The sequence below is a fragment of the Pseudomyrmex gracilis genome, unplaced genomic scaffold (genome assembly GCF_002006095.1).
Source record: "Pseudomyrmex gracilis isolate BER0280 unplaced genomic scaffold, ASM200609v1 scaffold_118, whole genome shotgun sequence".
NCBI classification, from domain to species: domain Eukaryota; kingdom Metazoa; phylum Arthropoda; class Insecta; order Hymenoptera; family Formicidae; genus Pseudomyrmex; species Pseudomyrmex gracilis.
In genome coordinates this window covers 392,321-402,656 of record NW_018020702.1, presented here as the reverse complement: position 1 = coordinate 402,656, position 10,336 = coordinate 392,321, and the positions used below count along the sequence as shown (strand labels likewise).

Genomic DNA, 10,336 nt, shown 5'->3' with positions numbered 1-10,336 from the left:
GATGCGCGATTTAATCAGCACGAACTTTAGTAGCACAAAAACCTCATTAATTCGAGTAGGTTTTTTGCGCTTGTTTTTGTCATCTTTAGTTTTTTACAATAACATATCTCGCGATGTAAATGATCTCTGAAAATCGATCGAGTAGTCAAAAATGATATTCACGTATGGCAAAAATGATGCGAGAAAACAGTCTTCAGTGAACCATGAGAAGATAACCAAGTTCATAGAGAGAGAGTTTTGGAACCATCAGGTTGAATGACAAGGGAAATGTTTCCAAAACATATGCTTTGAATATCAGCATACTTAGCGAACTATTTTCCATTCTGGTCTATTCGTTCCGCAGATCCCGGATCTTTTACGCGTCACTTCCCTGATGCGTCCAAGGCAAGGCGACGATGACAACGAAAATATCTACAAACGATGTCGCGCATTGTTGCGTCCGGAGGCTTGTCGAATAAAAATCTTCGAGAATACACGAAAATCTGAATTGCGAGACGCGCGCGTGACAACACTCGCACATAATGCGCTACTAACGATCAGACATCTGTCGCGTTAGTCGACAAAAATAAACAAACGACACATCCTCGCAATTGTCATCAGGATTTGAAGGGCAAATATGAATGCGCAAAACTCAGTGATTTAGAGAAACGCGTTTTTCATCGCGTTTATATTTTTAGATTTTTTTTTTTTATATCTTCAAAGTTTCCGCAACACTTGCAGAAATTTTATTTCAGCATTTTGACGCAACAAACGACGCGCTATTCTCCTTCCATATACGAGACATTGCGAAATGTCGTTTCTTCGAGAATTCACGTGTTTGCAATAAAACCTCCGAGAGACAAAATGATACGTTTCGTACGAATCGGGCTTTCATCGAACCAAAAGCGAAAGGATTTTTTTTTCTTCACAATGTATGTAATCATCCATCACGCGGCTTGTGTCAGAATTTAAATAAGTCGCTCGCGCGCGAAACTGCGCGTGTGTGTGTGTGTATAATTTGTATTCCAATTAAGAATATCACCCTATCGCCGGCAATCTTTAATCGCGGCGCTCACTGTGCATAACGTCGTGATCGGAGAGACTTTCTGGGACGAATAATAATTAAACTGCGCGCGAAACGATCAATTTCGCGCGCGAGATTTGAATGGAACCCGTTCGAAACGGGTGCAACAGGAAAACGGTTATTTTTACAACCGTGACGAGCGAATGGGTATGTACATATATATATATATATATATACGTTTATACGGCGCGCGCAAAGATTGGTCAATCGCAATTGATATGCAAATCGCTCGTCGTCATTAGCACTCTGAACGCGCGCCGTCGAAGAAAAGAGGCGCGCACCAAAGGAGGAGGTGTGACCGTCGCGCAGGAAGAAGAATTCAAAGGGTTCCAAACGTTGTCGTTATTCAACAACAACGAGAGAAGGAAGGAGACGATCGAGGCACGACCGGTGTGGTCATCCGTCATTAAGATGGAAAATTACGCTCTCTCGTACGCGTACGATCCTCCATGTCGTCCAACACGCTCACGCGGATCAAAACGGTTGCATCTGCGCCGTGGTCAGCTGCGGGGTCAGACCAATTAAACTCTCGTGAGAAAACGTCGGGGGAAGAAGCGCGAAATGGAACTCCTTCGAGTACATACGACGCGACGGCGTCGTATAAATAGCTCGTGACAGTGAATTCTCGGTACTGGGTCGGAACAATATATTGTTCTTTGGCGTATATTGTTCTACAATTTTCGATTTTTTACCGCGCCAATTCGAGGAGAAAGCACGCGCCGCTCCTTTCACTTTAAATCATATCGATCTCAAGGTGACGCGCGCGAGACGCGCAAGTGATTTTAAATGGATCTCGTTTAAATCTTTGACGCCGTCAATTTTGTACGCGGTAAGGTTATACTTTTCGCGTCGGGCGGCCGCGCGCCGCCGCTTCGAAAAAAAAAAACATCTAATTACAAAGTGTCACACATCCGCGCGCGGGCCGGGCTTCCGACGCGACGCGTAACGGACGAACAAGACGTCGAGTAATTTACGTAACTTCGTTCGTTTTCATCGGACGCCGGCGCGCAAGACAGGCGTGGCAGGAAATAATCGCTGGCAAAGTTATCGGCGTCACGAGAGCCGGTCATTATCGCAAACGAACTCTTACTTGATCCCACCTAGAGCTAGAAGCGTAATTATCGCTCCGCGTTCGCACGCACGTATACGTGTTTGTACGCCACCGTGTGGCGCGCACGGCTTTATCCCGGGATAGATAGCGCGGCGGAAATAACGAACGCACTCCCGGTATTTAGCGTGAGGGATGGCGCACGTCAGTTTGATAAATAAACTCGGTTTCTCGCCGTATTTTATCGTGCGCTCCACGTTCGGCGAAGGTGGAAGAGGGCGGTTTCTCTCGCAAAGGTAAAAAAAGAAAAAAAAAACAAACAAACTACGCGCGCATTATTCGTTCCGCGCGCCGCCTCCGGTCTCATCCGCGAGAGCTTTCCTCGCGGGAATAATTAGAAGCATTCGTTTTCCGCGCGGAAAACACGGCTTCTTTTCTCGCCGAGGTCGCTGGCGTGAGCGCCGATAAATTCGACGACCCCCGATATATTTTTTTCGCTGACGAGAAGAGAAATTTCGCGTTATTTCTCGCGAGTAATGTGACGTACGATATCACCACGAGATCTCGAACACAATCTTGGAGAAACTCGCGCGAAGATACCGAAGGATTTTTTCGGTGTGGTTTTATTAAAATATAGGCGAAAAGTCGGAAATATATAGGTCGAGGTAACGCGCCGTAAGAGGATTTCTCGCCGAGAAACTGTTTTCAAAGTCAAAATGTTTTCTATCCGACCGCTTGATCATGCTTAATCCCTCGGTGTCTTAAGCTCCGTGGCCAAAAACGTGGTCGAACTACTTTGTAACGCGGCGAAACCCCTCTCCGCTTTTCCCTCGCGGGTATCCCGACAGGATAATGGAGCATCCTGCGGGCGTCGGATTACGTCGTGAGAAATGATGGAAAACACGCCGATAGTCGACAGTCGTTCCAGCACCGCAGCTGTAAAGTGAATTACCGCAACGCGCGACGATGTATATCCTTCTCGCTTATGCTTCACGACGTCTCTCGGATGTTATTACTTCCTCGTGTATCGCGTTTACAACACCGTACTCCTACGGAACTTCACGGGCTTCTCCGCCGATTAGTGCGGCAAGTCGCCGCAAATAAGACGCGCGGCAAGTTGGCTGTGAAATTCGTTGCAAACGATATTCGTCCATGAGGAAGAATGTAAAAAAGAAAAAAAAGAAAAGTAGAGTCTCGCCCGAACAAATCAGATCGAAGAAGCGACCAGTCTGAAGAAAACCGAACAATAGGCAAAAGCCATTGAGCCGCTCGGTTGAATAGATACACACACACGTACACACGCCTACGAAATAGATCAATAAACCACTCGATATCTTCCAATGGCTCTATGGAGACGCGAGATCGACCGGAGGAGGAGAAAAAAATTAGGCAGAAATGACCGGATGTGGATAATCCTCGTCGTATATCTGCAAAGACCCGGAGAAAAAGAAGCCCTACCGGGAACGTCATCGAAAAAAAAAAAATAGAAAAAAAGAAAGAAAAAATGAACGATGCACGTTTCGCAGGATCACGACGCAGCAAGAGAGGTGGGAGCGATATACGCGCGATCCTGAGATCCGGCGGACGCCTAATCCTGTTTTGAAACCTCGGTCTCGCATGACCGTGACAAACTCGACACCTTAAGATAGTTTATGACGATCCCTCGATCTCCTCAGGTTCGCTCGCCACTATGTATTATCTTACAGCCTGTCCGGGGGCCTCGCGACCGTCGAAGGAAAGGGGAACGACGTGGTGCCCCTCTATCAATATTGATCTCCCCTTTCTTTTTCGACCATTAATTGGGTCGCTATCTGCGAACGGTAATCGAACTCTCGTCGAGCTGAGCGAATGTGTTAGATCGCTTTTTTTTTTTGCTAAGCGACGCGCTAAAAAATCGCGCGAGGTTTAAGAATATTATTTATCGTGTCCTGATTTACATATCTGAGAATATCCAAAAGTTGTTTTACTGAATTGTCTGTACTGTTGAATTTATATAGATATCTCATCGGTCTCTAAATGAATAAAAAGTGACTCTTTTGTTGAATTTTTGTTCTCTTGAGGGGAGAAAAAATTCAACAAAAAATGCAGTTAACTTAACACAAATATTTGATGCACACTGTTTGCCGAGTAATATGAAACAATGAATGGCAACCACTGGGGCCGCGCATCCTCTCGGTAAAGACGGGCATATTGCGCATCAGGCGCCGTATTTGTAAATTTCGGCCACACCGCTACATCCCTCGATTTGCGAGACGTCTCGGAGAAAATTGAATCCGGCTTGAAAGGAGAAACAAACGGCTGGGAGAGCCGGTTGATTTAATATGGCCGTCCGTCAAGGCGCGTACGCGTCACGCTCGGTTCACGTAAGACGGACGTCTGCTTTCTTCCCACCCCGAAATCCTGTCTAGTCGCGTGGCACGACGCGGGCGTTACCCGTCCGTGCCTTTCAAAGATCCTATCGCTGACGTTCCCTCGCTCGGTTTGCTAAGCTGAACTAACCACCACGACGGAGAAGGAATTTCGCGAGATCCGACTTCGTCGGTTGAATGAGAATTGAATTAATTATATAGCGTGAGAGAAAGAGAGAGAGAGAGAGAGAGAAAGGCCCTGAGATGTGTAACTTACACAGAAGCAGTCTTTTTTAAATTGTTTCGAGACGCGTATTAACTCCCTCAGATGAATATACGAAAAACAGAGTAAGGGGATATACTTTTCGGAATAATATATTGCATAAATATTTGTTCTTTTTTGTTTTGTGCACAAGCGCTTCTGTCCGTGCCGCACATGTGTGTGCTCGGACAAACAAATAAATCACCGGATTCGTTAGTCGGAATTCGAATCCGCTCGTCCGAGCATCGTGTCAGAGCAGATCCCGCTGCTTCGACGAGACGCGCGGTATCGTGTTCCCTCGAAATGACCTCATGGCGCGGTTTCTCGTCTCTCGTAAGCGAACGACACGTGGTGCGCCCGTGCCTCAACCGCATCTGCACACACGCTTCATTGAAAATTCCGCGCGCGAAACATTGTTCAAGCGACCCGGAGTCGCGTATAACGTCGACGCGGTCAATATTTATGGATGCAATTCGGAAAGCGAACTGCACAATCGGATTGCATTGCGCGCGCGTTCTCTCTCTCTTTCTCTCTCTCTCTCTCTCTCTCTCTCTGCACCGTCAATTCCTTACGTTCCTCGATATCTAACACGCGCGCGTTATCCTTCGAGTTATCGACACGTGCTTTAATTAAATTTATCGGTTCCGCGAAATCGGGCGCGCGCTTGTACGGGCGTGGGATACGATTTGCTGTAAATCTCGACGCTCGTGGTCATTGTGTCTCACCAATATATGGCGTTACTTGGGACCTTATAGCGCATTGTTTGCAAATAAAACTCGAATGGGAATTAAACTCGTCGACAGGTCTGTGTCAGGTTGCATCTGCGCGTATAAAGTCGAACAAACCGCCTCTCTTTAAAATCCCACACAATCGGGAACGCGCATGGAGAATCGAGTAGAAAAATTTCAAGTTAATGTAAAACTTGTCGGTGGATTTTTAAAATATATATACACACATGGGTGTGTGTAAAAGAATGAAAAGTGAGAGAAACTTTTGTGAGGGCTTAGGAAAGTAAATTTAGTGCAGCCGCGCGCACGTTTCTTCTCGGGACTTTCTTCTGGAGCTTATATGAATATTCAGCCACGAAAGACCCAGGCGTGGCTCTGGCGCGGATCTCGTTCGGACCACGCGAGTGGTATTTCTTCATGGATTTATATCGTCGGAAAGAGACTTACGCGGCATTTTTTACGTGATCCCGTCGGCACCTTTGATGCATAGGCGTGGGTCGCGCAAATCGAATCGCTCGGGGTCTCATCACGTTCCCGTTGTAATCACGGAATATATTCCGCATCTGATCCCGATCCGAGAGAGAGGCTGATTATAATTTATGTATCGTATTCACGCGCGTGCGCGGTATGCATGCACGTCGCTTCCGCTCGTCGTCGGATACGAGCTTCTGCATCTTCCAGCGTTATCGGTGGCTTTTAGATTATCGCGCGGTGAACATATTGTCGGCGCAATTTCTTCACCGCCGTCAAATAACACGCGGTGGACAAAACGTGGCGGCCTCGCATCGTCATACACAAGAGAGGAACGATGAATCCGCGAAACGCGTTCGCGAGAAAAAGGAAAAGACCGGTCTGAATTGCAATTGCCAACCGCGTCTTCTCTCTACGCCGTCTCATCGTTTTTAATATGCGACCGCGCGTTGTTGTTGCATCCAATTGAAGCTGAGCGCGCGATATATTTCTCTCTCTCTCTCTCTCTCTCGCTAACGAATAATATTTTATCTCTAATAAAATCTGTCGCGCTGCGCCGACTGCAGTGCGGCGGCGCCGCGTCTTAGCGTCGCGCGGAAGCCAAACGAACTTTATTTCCTGGTTTGCAATCACCGAGACGCCGCGGCCTCTTTATGTTTGAAGAATCTCTGATTATAATTTATTTGTATATCCTACTCCCGACTTGATGTGCTCATCATAGCGATAAACATAGTTTTTTGTCTCCCGGAACGTACACCAGATTATATTTCAATATATTGTCGATCTTAATTTCTCTTCCTGTGAGACCGCGCTCGATAACGTTTCGCGACATCAATATACGTCGCGATATTGCCTCAGTCCTGTCACAAACATGAAATAAGCTCCACTCTATTCCATTCTGCATTCCTTTTAAAGGAACTTAAGGGACGATCGTCTCCCTCTTCTCGAAAATCAGATCAAATCGGTGCGCCAGCCCGCCCCTTTTCGTCGACGTGCGCGCACACGCGCGCGCGCTTACGTACGTGAATATTTCGTCGACACGCCGCGGGCATGTTTTCTCAGCTGTTGCCCCTAACCCTCCTTCCTCACCTCCCCCCGACTATTCTCCCTCCACCCTCGCGCGAGCAGATCCTTGGAAGATCCTTTCAGGACACGGTCGGCTACCCACAAAGAACCCCGGCCTTTCATACGCACGTTATTATACTCTTTACACAATATCGTTCCAAGCTCGCCCTCTCCCTCCCCCTTGCCGGGGAAGAAATACGCGTTGCCATACGCCTCGGTACTGTATAACCTACGCCCACGTATTGTAGCCAAGGACCATAGGCAACGAGAGACGTCGACCGAGCCGACGAAAGCCTCGAGACTTTCTCGTTTAATTTGTTGTTATAGCTGCTTGAGATGCGGATCGAGCCATTCGTCCGTCCGCGGGATCCCTCAAACATTCATTATATTTTTTTTCTTTCGTAATGCGTATATATACCGACCGCGTTTTTTTTTCTCTCTCTCTCTCTCTCTCTCTTTCTCCATATATCGCCCGCGTTTCGCGGCGCGATGGGATTGCGGTTCCGTCTCTCTCACGTAAGAAAGGTCTATATTTGTTCCGTATCCCACGTAAGAGAGCGGGTCCCTGTTAATCGAGAGATCTCTCTCGCGAAGCAGGTGGACCCCGGTGCGATTCGCCCGATAGAAGAAGAACAACAACAGTACGAACGCGTTTCTCGGTAACCTTCGGGTTTGCTTTTCCTCTCTCGCAGATCGTATCGTCTTTCCTTATCCCGGCGATGTTTCATGACGTATGGGTAATAACAGATGCGCAGTCGCGAAACGTTGATCGATACATCAACGATAAATAGCACGCGGATATTCGGAGCGATTATCCATTCACGTTGATCATAGTAATAAGATTTACGACGAGATCGCGCTTTCGTCGGGAGTGATCGATTCAATTCGCCCGCAGACGATCGTATCGCGGATATACGCGGCTTGATGCGATTAGGATGCGGTATTATCGCGGTCCATTAGCGATTGTTTGCGAAGAAAACGGACGAGTCAATTGCCATCGTTCGGTGAACCGTGAGCGCGTTGCGTCTCGACGGTCTCGAGAACTTACTGGAGCGTTGCTCGTTCACGAGGATCCTTTCTGTCTGATTTGGCGCGTTTGCCTGTCTAGCGCACCGGGATGCACTTTTAGGGTTCCAGCTTGAATAGTCCTCGACAATGTAGTTCTCAAACAATTTTCACGTGTATATTTATTATTTGTTTGGCAAAAGAGAAACGAAGAGGATTACAGTGTTGATGTGAATACACAATGGTTATACGAGAATGAATTATTTATTTCGTTAAAAAAAAAAAAGAAAAACGCACGAAGTCGTCAAAATCGTCCGAGCCGATCTGTAAACGTGTTAAGAAATGCCCATCGCGCCACTCGAGACGGGAACACCGGTCCCATACATTCCAGCAGCAGTAAATTTCTTTCTTTTACGGCTCTGTGAAATTCTTCCTCGGATATCACACCGTCGCGATCGATGTCGAGTTTTTTCATCAGTGAATCAATCAAATCCTACGGCACATCATCGGGATTTAATAATAAAACGGATATTAGTTGACACCGAGATGCGATTAATCACCTTTACACCTTCGTCGGGATCTTCGTCTGTTGGCAGTTTAATCAAACAACCTCGCATTGAAGGGAATATTTGCTCCTTCTTCAATTTGTTCGTGTGCATAAAATCGTATATCTGCGTATAATATAATTTTATACATATACAAACAATTAAATGCACAGATGGAAGGTGTTAAAAATTTTACTCGATTTAACAAAATAATTGTAAAAGCATAAAAGTTACTTTAAAAGCAAAATGTATTTTCTCATTTAAATCGCCACGAAGAATTACGGACAGTCCTTCAATCCAGTCCTCTAAGTGAATCTAAACAAATTAATAATTAAAATATAATCATAATTAATTAACTTAAAACTACTAAAATGTAAAGATTTCTGTACATAGTTTTACTTGTAGAACATTGTTTTTGTCAAAAGCGCCGAAGATTCTGTCAATGTACAAATGTCGAATATTTTCAGTAAAATCCAAAGCAGAATGCATCACATCTCTGAACACTGATCTCGTTATGGGACCCAAAGTTTGTGTTATTTTTCTATGTATGACGGCTAACGCTACGATAAAGTTAATAACAAAGCGATGAAAGTTGAACAAATAAAGAAAATATAAAAAGACTAATACAAAAAGTATGTAATTTTTGGTTATACAACCTTCGACTTCTCTCAAGTTAAAATGAGTTGTTTTTGCTAATTTCTTAAATAAAGCGATGTTCTTTCTTCTGAAAACAACCTCCGGCAAACTATCGCTTAATGAATCAATAGCCATTTCGGCGGGCATTTTGCTCTTGTAAATTTAATCTGCACTTGTAAATTTATTGTTTTCTAAATTGTGATAACCAAAGATGTCGATAAAAAATAAGTCAAAATATATACTAAAATAAAATAAAAAACTATCATTGTATTTCTTCAATTATCGTGAAATGTATTGTGTGTGAATATATTTATATATTTATACAATCTAATATTAATTATTTATATACTTATTAATTATTTAAGTATTATTTAGATACTTATTCTATTAATTATTTATATACTTATTAATTATTTAAGTATTATTTAGATACTTATTCTATTAATTATTTATATACTTGTATCTAATATTTTTTATTTAAATTATATTTATTTTTATCTTTATTATTATCTTGTAATTTACTAAAATTTAAAATGATTTAATAATACAATTTAAATGACGACTGTATCACGTTTTCTGGTGAACTGTGTTTGACAGAAAACGAGCCAAGTTTGTGCGATAGTCAAGGCACGGCCCATTAGCTCAGTTGGTTAGAGCGTCGTGCTAATAACGCGAAGGTCGTGGGTTCGATCCCCCCATGGGCCAAGTCATATTTTTTTTATTTTATTTTTATATTTTTGTAATATTCATATTTTTAAGCTACATTTTTTTAATCAGATATATTTTTAAAATATTAATCTGTTAATAAAAACCTTTTAAAATATTTTGCAAATCTTAACTCTCTTAAATCTCAACTCTGTCATATAAAATCAAACTTCTGAAACTATTTTAATCACTAAAAAAACATTCTCGATGGAAATGTTTAGGTTTTTCACTTTTCAAAAAAAAAATAAAATAAAATAAAATAAAATTTATATAGTTTATTTTTCATATAGTTTGTTATAGTTTACCGTAGACTACATCTAGGTCGACTTTAGCCACGTTTGAAGTGAAAAATGGTTTATCGTAAAAGTTACGCGCGCGTGATCTTTCACATAAAAAGTTATCCACAAAATGTCCGACAATATAAGGGCAATAAACAGTACAGCTCACGGTTCTCACGTGG

General features: G+C 43.6%; 1 protein-coding gene and 1 non-coding gene across 2 annotated transcripts; one reads left to right on the top strand and one right to left on the bottom strand.

Moving 5' to 3' along the window:
* Positions 1-8,183: 8,183 nt before the first annotated feature.
* On the bottom strand, positions 8,184-9,381 carry LOC109856423 (EF-hand calcium-binding domain-containing protein 1-like). The gene is made up of 5 exons (XM_020431691.1): positions 9,192-9,381; positions 8,935-9,095; positions 8,770-8,850; positions 8,551-8,661; positions 8,184-8,483 (listed from the first exon to the last, which is right to left on the bottom strand). The coding sequence occupies exons 1-5, from the start codon at positions 9,316-9,318 to the stop codon at positions 8,295-8,297; spliced, it is 669 nt and encodes a 222-aa protein (XP_020287280.1). The 5' UTR covers positions 9,319-9,381; the 3' UTR covers positions 8,184-8,294.
* A 421-nt stretch (positions 9,382-9,802) lies between these two features.
* Positions 9,803-9,876, top strand: Trnai-aau. The gene has a single exon. It is a non-coding gene; the product is annotated as a tRNA-Ile (tRNA).
* Positions 9,877-10,336: the final 460 nt, after the last annotated feature.

Coding starts and splice junctions, on each gene's coding strand:
- LOC109856423 (XM_020431691.1), bottom strand. CDS start 9,318: ATGCCCGCCGAAATGGCTATTGATTCATTAAGCGATAGTTTGCCGGAG. Junction 8,851..8,934: donor ACAAAAACAATGTTCTACAA/GTAAAACTATGT, acceptor TAATTTGTTTAG/ATTCACTTAGAGGACTGGAT. Junction 8,484..8,550: donor ATCCCGACGAAGGTGTAAAG/GTGATTAATCGC, acceptor GATGTGCCGTAG/GATTTGATTGATTCACTGAT.